The sequence below is a fragment of the Adiantum capillus-veneris genome, chromosome 30 (assembly GCF_014529385.1).
Source record: "Adiantum capillus-veneris isolate H3 chromosome 30, ASM1452938v2, whole genome shotgun sequence".
NCBI lineage: Eukaryota > Viridiplantae > Streptophyta > Polypodiopsida > Polypodiales > Pteridaceae > Adiantum > Adiantum capillus-veneris.
In genome coordinates this window covers 82,090,937-82,111,355 of record NC_140960.1, presented here as the reverse complement: position 1 = coordinate 82,111,355, position 20,419 = coordinate 82,090,937, and the positions used below count along the sequence as shown (strand labels likewise).

General features: G+C 43.4%; 1 protein-coding gene and 1 pseudogene across 3 annotated transcripts in view; both read right to left on the bottom strand.

Moving 5' to 3' along the window:
• LOC147418298 (uncharacterized) overlaps positions 1–5,591 on the bottom strand; it is a 28,425-nt gene extending 22,834 nt beyond the window's left edge. Inside the window, exons 1-5 of one of the 3 annotated variants that reach the window (XM_086506966.1) lie at positions 5,278–5,591; positions 3,660–3,768; positions 3,302–3,417; positions 1,125–1,244; positions 937–1,026 (exon numbers count right to left, since the gene is read on the bottom strand). In XM_086506966.1, coding sequence (XP_086363092.1) covers positions 937–1,026; positions 1,125–1,244; positions 3,302–3,417; positions 3,660–3,768; positions 5,278–5,517 — 675 coding nt within the window. In that variant the 5' untranslated portion in view covers positions 5,518–5,591. Of the gene's footprint in view, positions 1–936; positions 1,027–1,124; positions 1,245–3,301; positions 3,418–3,659; positions 3,769–5,005 lie in introns of all 3 variants that reach the window. The other 2 variants (XM_086506967.1, XM_086506968.1) reach the window with 2 other exon arrangements.
• Positions 5,592–7,351: 1,760 nt separating this feature from the next.
• Positions 7,352–9,730, bottom strand: LOC147418297 (uncharacterized; annotated as a pseudogene).
• Between the last annotated feature and the right edge of the window lie 10,689 nt (positions 9,731–20,419).

The following is a 20,419-nucleotide window of genomic DNA, read 5'->3' as shown; positions in this document are numbered from 1 at the left end:
TTTGTGGAACGGCCATGCTGCATGCGGCAAACAGCCAGGGTCTGGAGGCTCTAGAATCAGTGGTTATCCAAGTAAGTCATAGAATCTGTGCCTAGTCACGCCATCTCTGAGGGTCCTCAATGGGGGTGGGTGTGCCGGGCTCCTAAAGCCGATGCCATGCCACAGCTGAATCTGGACTCATGAGTAGGTGGAACAGCTCTAGCTTTTGGGCCTCCTAGAACTCCCGCTTTTTAAGGGTCTGTATATGTCTACGAGCCTCTATTAATGATCTCATCTATTGCATGCTTTGCACGTAATCGTAAAGCTCTTTGTACATCTGTTTTGGGGTGTAGTCCCAGAGCGTGTAGTGTTGTTGGCTATATGAATGTGATGTGGGAAACTGCTGAGGGCTGATGTGTGCAACACAGAAGAAAGCTGAAGAAAAGACATTGACCCTCCTATTTAAAGGCTCATGCACACACACGAAAGTCAAACCATTGAAGTTGAAATATTTGGACACTACTTTCTTTTAACACAAAAATCATCTGACTGGCAAAATTGAGCAGAAAAGTTTTTCAGCTGCCTAAACGAGCACTTTCAATATTCAAGCTTCAATATGACTCATTTGAAGGAGCTATTTGCCAGCAGGTCATCGTAATATCCAAATCTCTTCCACAAGAATTGGAGAATATGGCACAATCTTAAAAATTAACATCTGCAGAGCCAAGAATAATCTATGCATTATACAAATGTGCTATTCATTACAAGACTAGAGATTTTAAACAACCACACTAGGCAAATGATCCATTGTCTGATTAGCAATGTACTAGCATAATGACAATATGTCAGTTACATCTAGAGCAATACAAGTACTAAAACACCATTTTAATAGCCTTAACTTAGATGAGGAGAGAGTCGACCATGATCAGAACATTGCATGTGGGAACAGAAACCCACCGTTAACATCAACCGCCACAAGCTGATATCATGAAGGCCTTCTGCTACCAAAAGAAGCACATGGCAAACTGACGCCAAAAACACTCCAAGCTACAGCAGACCCTTGCAATGTAGCATGGGAAGGGGAGAATAAGTGTCTTAAAACCAAGAAATGCCTCCCACAGACTGAAAAATGCAACAAATAATACCTGAATTCCCATCATTTCATGTGCCAACTCTGCAGGCAGAGACTCCCCTGCTAGGACAGAGATTGATGAAGATCCATCTGGTCTCATTAAATCCGTCAAAACTGAGGCACTGAATAAAGGCTGTAAATACACATATCAAGAATACTATGATCATTATACAAAACTTAGTGCAGTATCAGATACTGATTAACATTTAACAAACATCACATGCACAAACGATGGTCAGGGAGGTATGAACTTAAAGGTTTACAACAGAAATGGATCCTGACAAAGTGGTGGTGGTTAAAACAAGCTCATACAAAAGTCCAAATTAATTAGCAGACAGGCTGAAAAGCATGGTAAAAACTTACATTAAATTTGTGAAAAAGCCTAAGGAGCGCCATAAAGTTGTAAATGATGCAAGAAACTTGAATAGTCTAATTTCGAAGCATAAAATAGACTTCTGAAAATGGAAAGTTAGAGACGTGTAAAGTCTTTCAAAGGTGAAGGCTTGGAAGGGCCATACGAAGTGAGATCACATACAGTCTGCAAGTACGTGTCCTCGCTACCCGTCAAATAAAACATGGTATAAAGTTAAATATACGTGAGCAGTGTGCATTTGATAACCCTCGTTGCTTTGAAAGGCACCACAGTCAAGCAGCTGCGATAAACTTTTTTGATTAGAAAGCTCCTATCAAGAACCTTACCGAACATATAGAGACAACCAATCAAAAGGAGTTATGATCAAATCACAAACGTAAATGGAATGCAACGTTGTCTAGCACCATGAATCACGGATATAAATGGAATGCAACTTTGTCTAAACTCATTAATGGTAGGATCAACTTTCTATTATGGGTTGTGAGGACATTGTTTCACTCCTTTCTTTTTGTTTCTACAAGAAACTGTCAGATGAAACATGGTAAAAAATTGACTATCAGTGAAAAGTGTACATTCTAAGGTCAAGCAGCAACTGCAGAGAAAATTATTTCCAACAAGAAAGGTCCTATCAAGAACCTTACCGACCATACAAAGAAGGAGTGCTTACGGAATCATCATATCGCATATTAACTGCTTTAAATAGAGCGTTCAGCAATTACAATAGGAAACAATTTAGCATGTGTCTTATAAACTTTAGGGCAAACTTGTATAGAAGTCAAATAACAACACAAGAAAGAAAAGGCCAAAATGAAGAAAAGCAGGGGATCGAGCTAAGTTCCAAACTGCGCAATCGCCAACATTATGTTTAGTTGTGACCAAGAATGCTAAGATAAGTGTTATTTACGTCTATTCTGCCAATCATTATGAAACAACTCACTCCCAAGGCTTATCGGCAGCCATTTTTATAGGCTGCAAAAAGTCTTTCTTAACATAGCACAGCACGTCCATGGATTCTCTATCATTGTCTAACATTCAGATAAATCTCCCAATTCACATAAGACACAAGCTATTTGGGTAGGACGCTGTAAAAGTACACTTGCGCACAGCTAAATTTCAATTTCAATCATAAGAAGAGATGAAATAGACAAATTAAAAGACAGACACATGAGTGACAACAAAGTGAAACATTAAATTTATTACACTTCAAGTGGTTCGACAATTTCCAATATAGATTGCACATCTGATCAGCTTATTGAAAAATGCAACTGCACAATACTAGTACAACCACTTTGAATCAAAGAAAAAACTTCTGATTTAGATTGGCCACCATAGAGTGGTAAAAAGTGAGCCCTAATCTTTGTAATATATCAGATCAAACAAAAAAATCCACGCCATCCCTTTAAAAGAAAGCCCAAAGACCGCTCAAAAGACTTGTGTAATTGGCCAAAAAATAGATATGGTTGATGTAAAATGTCAGAAATGATGAGCTAGAACCAGCCAGCTCTTAAAAACTACCACACATGCAAGTGATAGGTGAAAGCTATGGTTCTTACCAAGAGCATAAGAGGAATGGCATGGCTCACACAATGAATCCATTGACAGTTATTGAGGAACAGCAGTCTCAAATGGTCTAACCTGATTGTCCAGTACAATGGACTGTTTAATCCACCATCCCTGAAATGGTGGAGCCTTTGCCAGCTCTGTGAATCAGCTGATTACCATACCCATGATCTCACTGCCTCTTAACTTAAACGCATGCCAAGTCTCTTTACATGCATGCCATCCACTGATATGGAAGATTAAAAATATGCCCTTACCTGAGTATCCAATAAGATAAACCTTTCCGCAGACATTCTTAGCTCAACTCCCACGCTGCAATGCCTTGCCATTGCTTTGCTCTCATCAGAGAGAACCGAAAATGGGGGAAGAACTCCTAAAATACAAGTTCAAATAATCTTAGTACTTCCTCGTGTAATAGACAAACTTAGGACTACTGTGCATCCTTCCAGAAACTAGGCAAATATCCAAAGACGTGTATTACCCCATAATCAAAACTTAGTGGGAGATACGGACTTCATGAACATGCAAAATGGCAACAAAAACCACTGCATCAAACTACATAAATAGAATTACTGTAAAAGTGTACATGAGCTAAATAAGAACACAGGTAATCACCTGGTGAATTGGCATCAAATCCATACAGTTCATTCAGTATTGTAGATTTGCCAACTCCTGAAGGTCCTAAAACTCCAATTACTGTGAAATCAGTGTTGTCCGACATGAGCTGCAATTAAGCCAAAAATAAGTACCTTTCAACTGCCAGCACTCCAGCCCTAGCTCACAAATTTTTCAAACCACACAAACGTTTTGATAACTTCAACATTGAGCAGTCCTAGCTCAGCCAAATGTTATGTAGCTGCTCATGGATTCACAGTAGTCATGCCTAAATGTATGAAGGAACATGTGCAAAGCTTAAAAACAGAGTATATGTTGTACATCACTATAGTTTTACAACTAGACAAATAACCGTCGATACATTAACACATACAATATCAACTAGCCCAAATATTCACATCCACCTCCCAAGTCCTGATAGTGGGTACATAACTAGGCCAAAATATATTCTCCAACAACATACACATACACATACATTTATACTGGGTCTTTGTAGCAAGTTCTTGTCATAGCTCCAGCCAGAGAAGGCTAGGACTGAATTAAGGATCTGAAAAATCCTTAGAGCCACCTTACTTGTTCGAGGATAAACCAGGCTATCAATAGACACAAAACTACAGTAGCAATTTGTTCAACCAAAAGCAACATGCATCCACTACCCTACAGAGATAGAGTTAACTCCCTACAAAGAGGACTTCTCGTTTTGCCATACTTTTAAACAGGTTACATGACACTGCACAAAAGGAAAGCTGGTAATGGCTTTCTGCTTCACAAATTAATGTTTGGGATTTACGAGTCTTATTTTTCATCGATAACTGGTTAACACCTTTTGGTCACCACTTGTGCGCAAGCTTCTTACTCACCTATCAAACCACACAAATATTTTGATACCTTCATCATTGAGCATACTAGCTCATGGATACAAATTATTCATGTATGAAGGGAAATGTGCAAGTTTTACCTTAAAAAACAGATTCCATCACAACAGTTTTCCTTCCAATTAGACAAATAGCCATCGATTCATTCACACAATATCAACTAGCTAGAATATTCCCATCCACCTCCTGAGTTCTGAAAGTGGGCATATCACCATACGCATACATTTAGACCTGAGTAGCTACAAGCAGGGAGGGCTAGCACTAGATTAAGGATCTGAAAAGTCCTCAAAGCCACCTTTTCTGTGAGGTCTTCTCAATAGATGCTATTTGTTCAGGGACAAACCAGGCTACCAATAGACACAAAACTACAGTAACAATTTGTTCAACCAAAAGAAACATGCTTGAACTGCCCTGCAAAGATAGTGTTAACCGCCTACAAAGAGGAAGCAAAACGTCTTTGTCTCGCCATACCTTTTAATAGGTCATATGCCACTGCTACAAAAGAAAAGCTGGCGATAGCTTTCTGCTTCACAATAAATGTTTGGGATTGACGAATCTTATTGTTCGTTGATAACTGGTTAACACTTTTTTTTCCACCACTTGAGGGCAAGCTTCGCGCTCACCTGATTAACTTTAAGGTGCTGCACTCTGCTGATGCAAACTCTTGGAAAAGAGTCTTGCAAACCATAAAGCTTCCTTGTTTTTAACAGTTACAATACATCAATAAGAGCTTGCGATCTCACCGGGAGGAGACGATCTGGGTAAATTTCCCATGACTCTGAGATCAGGCTGAGGGATCCATGAGGGAGGCGTGTTCGAACGGTATTTTCATCATCGCGCTCACGCATCAGCTTTACCACAGCTGCTGGGGCTCCACTTGTGGTAGCTCCTGCACTGTTCTCGGAGCGCGATGAGGCCGGCTTTGCAAGCAAAATCTTTGGCCCGGCGTTGGGCCCAGCTCCCGCACTGGCTCCTCCTACCATAGCTGCGGCAGCTGGAAGCCCACGGAGAATTAAGACGACCCACGAGAAGGAAATGTTGCAGAGTGAAAAAGGGCAAGAAAAGGGAAAAAGTTTGTCTAGAAAAAGCAAAAGCCCGGACAAGATGTTTGGAGGTGTGGGTAAGTGCTCACAAGGTTTGGATAGGGACCTTGGCCACGTGGCATGCAATTCTGCATCGGCACATCACCTTTCACCAAAGCTCATGTCATGCATGATTCCATGTATGAACAACGCTTTTTTTTTGGCATCCACCAATAGGTGCAAGGTAGTGACAATGTTACGTCTCGAGACACTTGCACCTAAGACAAGTCACTCGTACTAATAAGCAAGAAAACCAGTTGGAACATCTCCAACCGACATGTGAAATTTTTCTCAACGCATTGGAGTCTTATCTTGTACTTGTTGGCAAGTTGTATGTAGGATTTACAAACCATAACGCTTGCAAGTTGACCAAACACCTGGTTTCAAAAGCACAACTACTTTGAGACACCCCAAAGTAGTTGCCCCGAAGCAAACATTGCATGTGGACTCTCGTAGTACTTTAGATGCATGCATCTTTTGCTCACGGACAAGCCATGGTAGCTTGTTTGTCAAAGAAACGACATAATCTTGTACTTGTTGGCAAGTTGTATGTAGGATTTACAAACCATAACGCTTGCAAGTTGACCAAACACCTGGTTTCAAAAGCACAACTACTTTGAAACACCCCAAAGTAGTTGCCCCGAAGCAAACATTGCATGTGGACTCTCGTAGTACTTTAGATGCATGCATCTTTTGCTCACGGACAAGCCATGGTAGCTTGTTTGTCAAAGAAACGACATAATTCCTAGCAAGCATGGGAACTTACCCATGATTCAACAATCATGGGAAATCACCAATCACAATCCATCTTATGCTAGGCTTCAACCTGTTTGTTACTAGATTTTCATTGCTTTGTCTCGAGTAGAGGATTAGAGAGAGCTTTTTGAGGGAGCTTTTTTGGAAAGATGTACTAGGTGGCAAATTTATTGAAACAACTCTCTCTATGAACTTTGTGTCGGTTTCCCCACTCTTATGCAAAAAACTCCCTCCGCCAGACGATGAACCATGATGTTGCAGGCAGTCACCAACATCCTGTTGCCACATTAAAAGACATTGCTATGGAGTGGCAATTGGGTGGTTGGAGGTTTTATATGCACTTTCAACAATGTGCTTGCACACAAGCTATAGTACATGTGAAGACTAGTGCATAAGTCCAACATGCGAGAACTTTATATGACTCCTCGCTCCACAAAGTAAGTAATAGATTCTTCACCTTAAAACACAAGTGAATTGAAATATGAGGATCAGGGTACTGAACAAAACTTCTTTAATGCAATGTGTGCAGCGTGATAGAGAGAGAGAGAGAGAGAGAAAGAGAGAGATGTACTTAAAAATCCAAGAGAAACAATCACACTTCGATCGGCATGTTGGACTAGGTGTGAGTGTGAGAAAGACCCTTCATACTTCATATGCAAATGTTTTTTTTAGTAATTTCTCAAATATCAATTCTCAACAATGACAAGAGACGGAGATGGATAGAGGGAGAGAGAGGCAAAGAGAGAGAGAGAGAGAGAGAGAGAGAGAGAGAGAGAGAGAGAGAGAGACTAGATGAGAAAGGATGAATCGCGATTTTAGAGCTACGAACTTGTGATTGGTAAACTCAACTACAAACAAAGTAAAAAGACAATGATTGCAAGCCCATTGAGAAGTGCTACAAGAACATGAAAAATCAACTTATTTACGAAAGACTGTAAGAAGCAATCGTTCATAGCGATCTACTAAAATTATCAATTCCTACACTATGCAAGTAGAAATTTGAAATGTCTATTCCAGTTTAGTGGTGGGAGGATCTAACTCCATAAGTTTTGGATGTGGCTCAATCGATGATGCTTCCTGTAATGCATGATCCACCTCCTCAACAAGTTTTCTATTTCACTCTTGAATCTCTCTTAGCCATTGGGCTTGCATTTCAAGAACAAAGCACAGTTTGTTGGAGAACCCCTTGTTGCTCTCAAATATTGTCATCATTCGGCCCATTTGGCTCCCCAGCAAAGCCATTGTTCCACAGTCACCTCCGTATTGGGCAAGCAGCTGCCAAAAAACCAATGCCCACGTTCCATACCTCCTGGACGACAAATGACAGTCAAAGACAGCAGAGAAAATTTACTCTGATAAGGGGGTGTAAAAGTGTACCTCGCATAGACCGTGTCCCATCAATCTCCTCTGTCCAATCACTCTCCTCTAGCCCATTGAACCAGGCATCATCCGATGGTATGTCAATTGCCTCTGAAGTCCATGTGTGCCCTTTCCTCTTCTTGCGAACACCAATAGTGTGTGCACAGTCCTATTATCCTTTTTGCATATCGGTGCCTTGCAGACAACCATGTTTAAGTGGTCTTCACACTCACAACTGCATCGACAATATCATGCACCATTCCATAATTATCTGACAGGCAGACGACTATGAGCACACCTCTGTTATCTGATGTAGACAGCGGTAGACGGGCAAGCTGTCCAAACTTGCACACCTCCATTCTGTTCCATTGAGGCACTTCAGAATTTGACAGCCCATACATAGTGATGAGTGCGCGGATGCGTGCGTGCGTGCGTGGTGTGGTGCATGCGGGAAAGGGGAGAAGCACAAACCTGTGTGGGTGGAGCAGCTTCACAAGACTAAAGATGAGGAGCTCCTTATTCTTATATGTAATGAAGAATAAGGGTATGTACACACGTAGGCGGGCGATCGGACAATGGACGTCCAGACGGAAGGCGGAGCGCCTTTATCCCAACAATCTCCCACTTAAAGGCGATGCGCCGATAAGTGAGGCCTACTAGCTAAACTACTAGTATGTACAAGAAACTAGGTGAGAGACTCTCTCAACCTACGCCCACTGGCTCACTCTGTCGATCTACACGCAGTCATATCGGCTCTAGTGGAAGGCTGTGTGCGTACCCAAGCTAGAGCCTGCATGTAAATCCCGCAGTAATTCCGTATGGTCTGCAAAGCTCCACGAAGCGTCATGCTAGTGTCAGCCACCGTACAACTGACAATCCCTGCTGCAAATGCTCCCACTGTAGCTGCTAGGTCGGGCCTCGACAGTAACAAGTTGAACACGAGATTCCCGAACGCTAACGAAATCTGCACAAGAGTGGTTGTACTCGCCTCCCCTACGCTATCTGCAAATGCTGCATCCTCAGGACTACCCATCGCGTATGGATGTGTCAACACCGACACTGGGGAAGCTACGTCCCTCTCACCCATAGGCAAAATTGTGCATCCTGGCACCAACTCATCAGCCTCTAACATGAGCATGTCAAAAAACTCCAAATCTGTCAGCTTTGTCTGTGTCTCTAGGAAGCATACCTGCTCTACCTCTGCCTGGACAAAGTCTGACACACCTGTTGTGTCTCACTAGAGCACTACCACTCTATCTCTATCTCTACAGAGTCTACTAGCATGTCCTGCACAGCTAAATGCTCTGTCTCCTGAGCATGATGGAGATCACTGGCGAAAAAGACACGTCTGCTCAAAGCATGCAAGCAGCAAAACCGAGACTATGCCGTCTCGAACCTCATACACATGCATAGGATATACCAGGCCGTTGTGGGCTCCTCTGGCACTAGTGAAGCAATGCATCTGGAAAGACTGCTCTCTAAGCAGTACCTGACAACCAAAAGCTGCCAACTGTCTCACTGAGATCGAGCTCTATCTCAGCTGAGGAACATAGCGCACATGTCATGGCGTGTATGATGCACCACTGGGCAATGACAAACAAACATCTCCTACACCCTCTATGTCAAATGCCAAACCATCGGCCAAGTGCTCATAGCCAAATCTCCCACTAGAAAATGTGCTAAACCACTCACAACATGGTGCGACGTGGAAAACTACATCGCTATCTAGTAACCACTGTGGAGAAAGTGTGCTATCCATAGACAAATCTGCAAGAGGTACCTTGGAGGCAAGCGTGACGTCACCATCACTGGCATAGACTCCCACTGAAACTGCCTCTCTAACATGTGTCAAAGCCGTATCTGCATCTCGCATACATCTCCGATGTTGTCTCATACGTTTGAAACAACGGAGTCTAATGTGCCTTGTGTGACCGCAATGCCAACAACGCATGTATTTGCAAAAACAAGACCGCCATCTCTCAATGTCACACATGTCTGTTGCTATAAGTGAACATCAAAATGGCAACAAAGTGGGAGATCACTTGACCACTATGCTAATAAACCAACCAGTAGCTCCAATATTGAAAACCCGTAACCTGCATGCTGTAGTCTCACGCTCAGAATATGTGTTGATGTGAGAATGAAGCAAAATCACAGGAAACCTGTAACCACTATGAACATACCATAAATGTATGGCTAAGAACCAAAGTATGGCAAGAAATCTGGGAAAAATCTGATAGAATCTCCCCTGTAAACTGAGCAAAACCTCAAGGACAATCTCAAGCATAAACCATGTCAAACTGGCAACAAAGTGGGAGATAACTCGACCACTACACAATGCTCAAAAGCATGATCAATCACATCAAAACTGACCCTCATATATGCCTAAAAGCAAGTCCACAATCTGCAAACTCTACAAGCATAAACTCGGGCAAACTGCTCAACTGAGCGTAAAGCGCATAACCATATACACAAGTAGAGAGCAAACTAGCTCAAAACGCATCCCACGAGAGAAACTGCTTGCAAAATTCCTACAAAAAAATTGTGAAACCTGTGACTGTCTATTTGTAGCCACACAAGCATACACAATCACAATCCTCACTCCTGCGAGAATGGGTACGAGAACACCAAACTGTGTCCAAAGTGACAAAATCTGTCAAAGTGAGAGTAAGCACTCAATCACTATCAAAGTGGGAATATATCAATCGCTATAGAAGATGGCATAACACTACGAACTTTTATGGTGAGAAGACGGGGAAAAACGAAGAGAATTTCCTTTGCAAAATGAGTCAAAACTCAACGCAAAGCGCAAGTTAAAAAACTGCAGATAATTGTCAGAGTGGGAGTCAACTCGACCGCTAAACCATCATAGAGAAAACTATGAATACGTGCAAACCATGGCGAGAATCTGGGAAAAATTCGACAGAGTTTTCTTTGGAAACTGAGCAAAAACTCAAAAAATTACACCAACATTGCGTGAAAACTAGACACATAGTGCCTCAGTTAACAGATCCACAAATGGTCTACATATGTTGCCAAAAAGCCTGGCAAACTGACTCACTCTTGACTGAGTGGCTCTATGGACGTGTACCTGTCCAAAAACACCTGTAAACCTGTAAATTTGCTACCTACGAGCTATCTAACCTCAAGCTGTATCCACATATGCATACATAGCATGAAACTGCACCAAACATTGCAAAAAATTGCTCTCTAGTGCTCCACACAAGCTACACTGCAACCTGTGAGCAAAACCGCTGAGAAACTGGCAGCTACTACCTCATCAATCGGTAAACACGTCGATCGGAAACGTTGTCCAAGAGCTGTGTACGCTCAAGGAAGAACCTGCTCTGGAATGGTCCGTCAGAGTCGTATGTGTCGGTATGTGCCGTCGAAGTCGAAACTGGAGATGACCGTCGAAGTCGAAAAGCCGGGGATGGCCGTTGGAGCCGTCTTCTGCCATCGGGCGAAAGTGCCAATGTTATGGCCGCCTGTGCTCAAAGTCGATGTGCCAAGTCGAGACGTCAATGCTCGAGGCCATAAAGACTCTAGGAAATCTTCGAATCAGTGTTGGAAATTGATGTTGATGTCGCCTCCCGCCACCAGGCAAGAGTCTCAGATGTCGAGAAATGCCGAGGAAACGGGCCGATGCCGGGTGATGTCAGGGCTTACTCGTTGCCTGTAGTCGAACACAATGTGTCTGCTATCTCTTAAGCTCTCTCTCTGTCTCACTCACTCTTTTGCTCTCTCAACTCACACGCTCGCTCTCGCTCTCACTCTATTTCCAAGCTGCCTGAAAGGAGTTCTCCCTCGCTCGATCTTTTTTGGGCTTTCTTCTTGTCTCTCTCAGTTGTGTTTCAAGCGGGGTCGAGGATCGGGGCTAAGGGGGTGTCAAGGGCTCCTGTGGGAGTGAGCCTTTGCACACAAAATAATTTGTAAGGGAGTCAAGAGAGAAAAAAAATGTTCTGTCGGCTGCAAAATTCCCTGGTGAGCTGCCGGATTTTCTTCCCTTTGCACCCCTCTGCTTGCTGTAGCCCAAGAGAGCTGCCCGGTTGCATTGTCCTCGCTTGCTCATTTGTAAAGCCCTGCCCGAGAGCTTTTGCAAGCTTTGACCCGGCTGCCCCTGCTCTCATTGCCCGCTCTACTTATGGTCAATTGCATTTGCAGGGCTGCCCGAAAATTTCCCAAAGCTCGCAAGCATGTGAGCTCTGCCACCGAGACACCAAGTGTGTGTGTGTGTGTGTGTAACCAACACACAAGCACTGCTGGGTAATGTCGACCCTGTTCACTGGGTTCGATTGTCTATACTGCGCGGCCCCAATTGGCAATGCTTTGCACCTCAAGCAGTGCTCGGTTGCCCGAATGCCCTGAGATCCCAAAAAAATTGCTACTTCCTTCCAAGCTCCAAGCTCTCAACTCTCTCGCTCCCTCTTGTTGCTTGGTTCTCAGCTGCACTCAAAGCTCCAATTGCATGCAAATTGGCGAGCTCAAACAGTGCGTGCGTGCGTGCGTGTGTAACCACACACAATTCAAGGAAAATTGCTTGCAGTACACCTCGACCTGCTTGAATTTCCTAAGCTTTTCTTGCTTTTTCCAAGCCAAGCTTCAATTGCCTCGATTTGAAGCTCAGCAGGGTTTCCCGATTCTGCAGATCCGTTCTTGCTCTATTTTCCACAGAGATGCCTTGAAGCTCTCTAGATTCCCAACGCCCGAGAGGAGCTGCGTGCGCCGGGTAGCTAGGATCTGCCTGATCTCCTTCGATCCATGTCGGATCCGCCCCGAATCAGCCCGATCTGGTGCCATGAAGCATGGAGCTTTGTCGCCGTCAAGAGTTCGCCGCCGCGGCCTAGTCGTAGCTCTGATACCAATTGATGAGTGCACATGTGCGCGGATGCCTGCGTGCGTGCGGGAAAGGGGAGAAGCACAAGCCGGTGTGGTGGAGCAGCCTCACAAGACTAAAGATGAGGAGCTCCTTATTCTCATATGTAATGAAGAATAAAAGTATGTACACACGTGGACGGGCGATCGGGGACAGTGGACGTCTGGACGGGCGAAAGGCGGAGCGCCTTTACTCCAACACATAGATGCATTGCAAGGCAAAAAAACAATGGAAATGTTCACTACAGAATCCACATCCGACCCATTACACAACGAACGAAGACATTTTTCCACAACATGTGGCCTCATAGAGCTTAGCAAGGCCATCTTCAAGTCATCCTTTGTCTTGTCCGAACCGAAATGAAAAGTCTGAATATGGTCGCCATCGCTCCATGCAAATACCTCAAGCAACAAAAGATAGATCTCAAAACGCAACGCAACTCTGAATCAAGTTTTCCACTTACCAGCCACCGCCGACGGGTATGTAACCATTGACAGGTCTGAGACATGCAATATTTTTGTTTCTAAACTCGTTGCAAAGTCCACCACCTCCTTTGTTGAGATTCCACTTCTCTTTCCTAATCACCAAGAAACACACAAATTTCAAAGTGTATGAAAATATGTTCACCATTTGGATGTTAGTAAACATACTCACTGTGCGTGTCTGTCGCACGCGTCAATGCAAGGAACTTGCCAATACACTGTGTGCGAGCCACAAATGGCTCCAAGCACGCAACTAGCCTAAACTAGTAAGCTCAAAGATGACGATGGTGTGTCACTCACCGCTCTACGCTTGCTGTCGTGGCGGATTCCTTGTCGTGAAGAAGAATGAGCCGCCCTGCACCGCACTCAACCTCTTCACCACCGCCGTGCCGTCGTCGCAATGCTCGATCGTACTCTCTCTCTCTCTCTCTCTCTCTCTCGCATACACACACACACACACAAGAAGATGAAGAAGAAGAAGATGGAGATGGAGCAAGAGCACTCTTCAATTGCACAAATAAAAGAATAAGTGAATTTTAGGTTTAGTTGGCTTTTTTTTATATGAGCTCGTCCCATTCACACTTGGGCGTCCATGCTTAGCCAACTAATCCCTTGAATGTTCCAGTTAGAGTGTGCTTCTCATCGGCGATCACTCTTACCCTTTTTCCATTGGACCGACAAGCCCGGCCCATGACTCAAAACAATGTAATGTCCATGGATGTGCTGACGCCTATTTGCCAAGGTCAGCACCAAGCGATAGGTGGCGTTGGGCAGTCCCCAAGCCTCATATTCGCCTGGTGTTGACTTCACTACCGCCTGTCATGTTTTCGTCACCAAGATCAACACCAAGTGATAGGTGGCATTGGGCACACCCCAAGCCTCCTATTCGCCTAGTATTGACTCTATTGCCTCTTGTAATGTCTTTAACCCCAAGGTCAACACCAAGCGATAGGTGGCATTGGGCACTCCCCAAGCCTCCTATTCACCTAGTATTGAATCTACTGCCTCTTGTAATGTCTTTAACCCCAAGGTCAACACCAAGCGATAGGTTGCATTGGGCACCCCCCAAGCCTCCTATTTACCCAGTATTGACTCTTTTGCATGTATTGTAATCACCTCACCAAAAGGGTCTCCATCGTCTGTTACACCAAGGTCAACACCAAACGATAGGTGGTATTGGGCAGTCCCAAGCCTCCTATTCACCCAGTATTGACTCTTTTGCATGTATTGTAATCACCTCACCAAAAGGGTCTCCATCGTCTGTTACACCAAGGTCAACACCAAACGATAGGTGGTATTGGGCAGTCCCAAGCCTCCTATTCGCCTAGTGTTGACTCACTGTCTGACTTGTCGGTTAACGTGCCCCTCTTCCTGATTTAGATTAAAATATAATCAAACGCATAAACAGTTGTAAAGGTAAAAAATTAAACAAGTATGGGTCGCTAATTTAACGATCGAAAGGCACTAAAGATCGACTATTAATACCATGGGCAATATTTTCAATTTTCTCTGGTCAATTAAGTTGTTTAATCGCGAGGGCAAGTATTTCATGTCCGAGGGCTGACTAGAGGTTATACCGAGAAGACCTTGTAGTTAAGCTATGATAAAAGGAATTGCTCATGAAATCTCCTTACTTATTTCCTTTTCTTTGACCCTTCAAAGTCTTTTCACATTGTTTCAATTTTGATGTGTGTGCTTATTTTGTATGCCTTGGGTTTTTTTGCTTTCCAAGGAAAAGCGCCCACACTGGGAACCATTAGGGCTCTAGTACCATAGGCTATACATGTGAGTGGAGTACCAAATCAAGCTGAGATTTCTCTTCTAGCTTACGATTTTACATTGTGGCACTTCGATTTTTTTGGTTGTTTGTTTTCAACATTTTAATTTTGTAACTTTGGGGATCATATAACATTGTTACACTCCCCAGGCTCATCACACTAGTAAACTCACTTTATAATACTTAAGCTAAAGGTCAATAGGGACTAAGCCCACTAGAAAGCCCTAGTACATTTCACACAATGCTGCCTAAATCGGATTAAGAACCTACCATTGATTATTAGAAAGGCATTCCCCATGGTATTAAGAGAAGATCTCTAACGCCTAGCTCGGTCAAACTAGCTTAGTCGGACTGCTTGATTTTTAAACCTAGACAAGTGATTATGACAAAAAATTATATTGAATTTAATGTTTGATACTAAGCAAATGTGCTGGATATTATGCTACCAATCACAATTAAAGTAGACAGACATGGATGCAAAAAGATAAGGGGCAATGCTAATGGACAAGAAACACTTGGTTGTGTTGATGGACGCGCTTGATTTGAAGTGTGAACGAGAGAAAGATTCGATGAAGGTCCAAATCCTAACAACAGCAACACGTTCCTGTACACACTACGAAACACAAAGAATACCTCTAAGAGGCACATCAGTGGGAAAAAAGAACTTTGCTAATCACTAAACTCTAAACAGAAACACTACTATTATACTAATCCTACCTACCCTCCATCACTCGAGTGATGAGGATCAAAGGTGTTTAATGACATAGGTTTTTGTTTCAGTGTACCGGATGTGAATGTGTAGGTTTGGTCAATGTTATGACTTTTATTGTGCATACTCGTTTGCTAATTACTCTTGCTCTTTACTTTTTTTCTTTTTTGTGAGTATAAGGCTTTACATATACTTTCCCTAAGATTGGGAGATTGAGAGGTCGGGGAGGAAGGTTGAGAGGGGAGTGAGTGAATGATTGTCAGCAAACACTCCCCCCTTCTTTAGGTAGATCATACCATTTGAAATGTGCTCGTCACCTTTTAAAACCAATTGTTCCAGTTGGTAATAGGTGAGGATTTTTGCCAGTAATTTTCTATTACCTTAGGTGCCTCGTTGAGTTGCAAGGGTGGTAAAGTACTCTCCTAGGATCGAACTTGAAGCGGTTCATCAAGTGATTCTTGAACACTTGGAGGTGTGGATTCCTTTGTAGCTTTATGAAGGTCCACTATTGTAGGTGGAGGCTGTGGAGAAGCTTTTACCTCTATGGATGCATTACATGAGGAGCTAGAAGCTTCATGGAACTCCCCCCTTCCTGAGCTAGGTGGAACAAATCATTCTTTCTTCGGTACCCAAACTAGCTCTTGAGCGGGTGTGTAGCATTCCGTGATTTTTTCCTTTTCGCGATCTTCAATTTGTTTCAAAGCCACAGGATTAAGCGCACATGGGTCAGGTGACAGGTAAGAACACAATCTACGTTTTGGCACCCAGATTTGATCATTTCCTTGATAGTAGCCTTGGGCTTCAATAGTTGTTTAGAAATACACTGCCACGTTTCCTTACATTTCTTGGAGCGAGTGGGACGTTTCTTACAAGGCTTCTGTTTTTTAGCACTAGCTATGGTCGCTAAAGAAGCTTTAGGGACCCACTTGTATGTTTTTATCATTATATTAGGATGAGTCTTGTGAGAAGCTATATGCATTGCTTGTAGCATATTTAAGGGTACGAGCATTTCATCGTCCTCAGGTGTTACCCAGGTCATCCCCCTTTTTCCCCAAGTGTCTATGGTTGCTGCTAGGTGGACCCAATCCACATTGTCTGACTGAGTCATCCCAGGTAGTACATCCATATAAGGAGAATCTTCCCCAACATCAGTGTCCGCTTTACATGTGTAGCAATATTGCAATGGGACCGAGTGAACCGTGGTGTCAAATCTATGATCAATTATAAACCTGTTTCCTAGAGGATGTGCTCAACCAGTTACCAGATCCACTCGAATGACAAAACCTTGGAGCTGCAAGTAGACATGGCTTTTAGACCAGTCATGCACCGTTTTTGTTTCCCTCATGAAAGGATGTCCTAAGATCATCTCTGATGCCATAGTGTGCTTGGAGAAATCCATAACAATGAAGTTAAATCTTATTTTATGTCCAAAGACCTTGATCTTGAGATCTTCTAGCATCCCAATAGGTTTAACAATAGACCCATTGGCCATCTTCACTACTATGGTTGTGGTCGCAAGGTGAGGTCTTCCCATAGTTTCCCAGTAATTTTTAGTCACAATGCTAACCCTAGTGTCACCATCAAGGATTCCCTTCACAGTTAATCCCTTAGTAGTGATTGGCATGGTCGCATTGGATTCATCACCCTCAAAGTATTGTCCCAACTTGTTAACAGGTATTTCTGTAACAAGGTTCTCATCTAGGTTGGGTTGTGGATCTAAGTGTTCCTCCTCTATTGGCATCTCCCCAGCTCCATCCAGTTGTGCAAATTGTGGTAGCCCAAACTTCAGTTCTCCATTGAGGAAGGCTCGAAGAGCTGAGACTAGCTCAAGGTCTTTATATAGTTTGGACATGATGGTGGTTCTAACTTCTGAAGACATGAAATTCATCAATTTGGCAATGTTTAACGGCACCTTTTGGGCTTCAGCCCCTTGATGTGGGGAAGATGGGATCTCCATTTCTTTGATAGGATCAAATAGTCCCTCTGTAAACATTCTTTCCATCAAGAAATGAGTACGCCCACTTTCCCACGACTTTAAGTCACTTTCTTCCTAGATGACGCCAGGTATGGCTAAGGGTCGGGACTTGGTGAGGTTGTTGTTGTGTAGGGAACACGGTGTCTGTAATCTGGATCCGCCTAGGTGCTGGTTCTAGATCTCTTTGGGTATCTTCTACCAAACTCCTTAATTTCTTGACTCGCTCGATCTCGTCTGTAGGGTTTGGATAAGTTCCTATCTTCTTCTTGGATCTTGGCCATTGTGGCTCATGAAGATCTTCCTTGTTGGTTTCTATCTTAGTGGTCGTTTTGGTCTCCATGGTTTCACGTGAATCGGAATCCTCTTCAGCATCGTTCATATATACGGGGTCGTCATTAGTCCCTATGTTGGTCTTTGAACTGGGGTCTGCCTGACTTCGCTGCTTTTTGTGATCTTTTCCTTCGTGTTTTCTTCTTTTTCTGAGATTGGGCAATGGATGTCGTGTCTCTTTCCTCAAGAATATAATTTTGTTTTTGGAGCATCGATCGTGTGAGTACGTTTACTGGTACCACACGTGTACTTTGTGATGGCTCCTCGGTAACCTCAGTCAAGTTTAATGGCATGATCTTCGGTGCATTTGGATTATTTGGACATTGGGCAATCAAATGATCTATGCCACATTGATTACACATGAGTATTGGCATTGTAGATGTGCTCGCTTGATTGGCTTGCATTAGTGTGGCATTCTTTTGTAGCCTAATAGAACACTCGGCTACACGATGTGGACCTCCACACTCATAGCATTGAAGAGGTGGTCTCTTAGTAGTGTAATTGATATTTTGGCCTCTTGCCGCAAGTGTAGCTACTTGATAGACATGTTTGACTTGTCCCCAATAGTCCTCCATGTAGTATTGTGGACTTTCTTCAAGCACATCCATCCCATATGCAATATTAGGATCTATATCTTCCTCACAGTCTTCCAAACAAGCAATAGATGACTCACAACCCACTTGATTCACAGAAGTGATTCTCGGATGTGGTGGTTGCGGTCCTAGCACTGGAGGTGGTAAGGGTGTTGTTTGAACAACATTTTGGGCCCTAGGGACCATGTGTTGTGCTGTTTGTTCAAGAGGTAGGGCCGTCATCAATGCAGGCACTTGAGGTGTGTACGTACATGCTAAGGTTGGTCTATTGGTCATCGTGCGCTTAAATACTATGCAATCCTTAGCTTGATGACCATACCTCCCACAGGCATTGCAATTCCCATTGAATTTTACTCTAAAAGTAGGGCATTTGCTGGTACTATGCGGTCCATAGCATGCTAAGCACCATTGTTGCTCCCTTCTTGGATACATATGATTGTTTTGCGGAGCACGATTGTCTCTAAGACTCTCTTGAATAGCCTTGGTGAGATCTGCTAAAGTCATCTCATATATCTTTGGCTCCTTAGAAATAGACTTTAGGGTCATTGGCTGATGCCCCGATGCTTGCGAGCTAATAGATTTAGGCTCAATAGACACTCTTTCTCCTTGAATCATTAAATTTTCCTCCAATTGGATCGCATTAGTGGTGACTGCTTCCCAAGTGGTGATACCTCTAATGACTAGGCCATTGTAGATATCCTCATGTCATAATTCCCTATGAATATATCAAGTAATTGATTATTATTGAAGCGCTCACTTGGATTACAACGAGAATTCAAATTCTTTAAGCGAATAATAAAGTCTCTCACCGAATCTCCTTCCTCTCATTGGGCTTTTTGGACCTGAGAGGCTACACCCCAAAGTACTCCCTCTCGTATGTATTCTTTCAAGAATAGTCTCCTAAGAGTAGGGTAATTTGTTTTTCCTTCCATCCTTAGGGTTCTATACCAATCCCTAGCCTTTCCACTTAAGGTTAGGCTTAAAGTATTACTCTTATGCAGGTCATTGTGTTCTCCTAGAGAATCTCATATTTGTTCAAACACTTCGATATGCTTTCCCACATCCCCGTCTCCATTAAATTTTTGTGTGAGCTTGGCTATTTGTACTGCCTTACTTCTAGGCTCTCTATCAGGCGTGTCACACATATTCTCAGCAATGATCGACCAATAGCTTGAGAAAATGTTGCCAAGTCACCTAAGTGAGCAGGCACCGTGGGTGAAGGCGCTGTAGAGACTACATGTGGAGTAGGTATATGGCATTGGGCTTGGCGCATAGGAAGCCCTTGGGTTCCATGTTGGGTACGATGTTGTGCCATGTGGTGGCCCAAAGTTCATGTGTGGCCCTAGGCATAGCAGACGTCGAATGTGACATGCTAATGCTAGCCGGTATAGTCCCATGGAAATAAAAGCTTGGGTAGGGTAGGGACTACATGAGTATAAGGACCTATAGGTATATACGATTGGTACACACTGGTAGGTACTCTTGCAGGCATTGAGCTACCATGTAGTGGTGCTATACTAACAAATGAGGTCCATGACGTGTTTCTCGGCATGCCCATCATTGGGGTAGGCATGGTAGCGTGGTGTCATAAAGGGAAAGATGAGCTAGAGTTGGAAAGGTAAAGCTATCACTTGTGGGCTCAGATTGCACTGAGAACCCTGAAGAAACAACATATGGAGGATCCATCGGACTTACCGAGGGAGTCTCCATTTGCGATAAGGTCAATTGTTTAGCTTTTCCAGTATCCAAGAATCTCATGAGACCCGTTGAAGGCATGTTGATCCCCTTGTTCTGTCTCTCTAACTCAATGACCCTATGGATGACCTCACAAACTCTTTGTTATTGATCCTCCACACTAGTAGCACCCATTTGTGGATTATAGGACATCTAACTAACCCACGTGATAGGTGTGATATGTGTATAGGTTGGTTAGAGTTTCCGTTTGT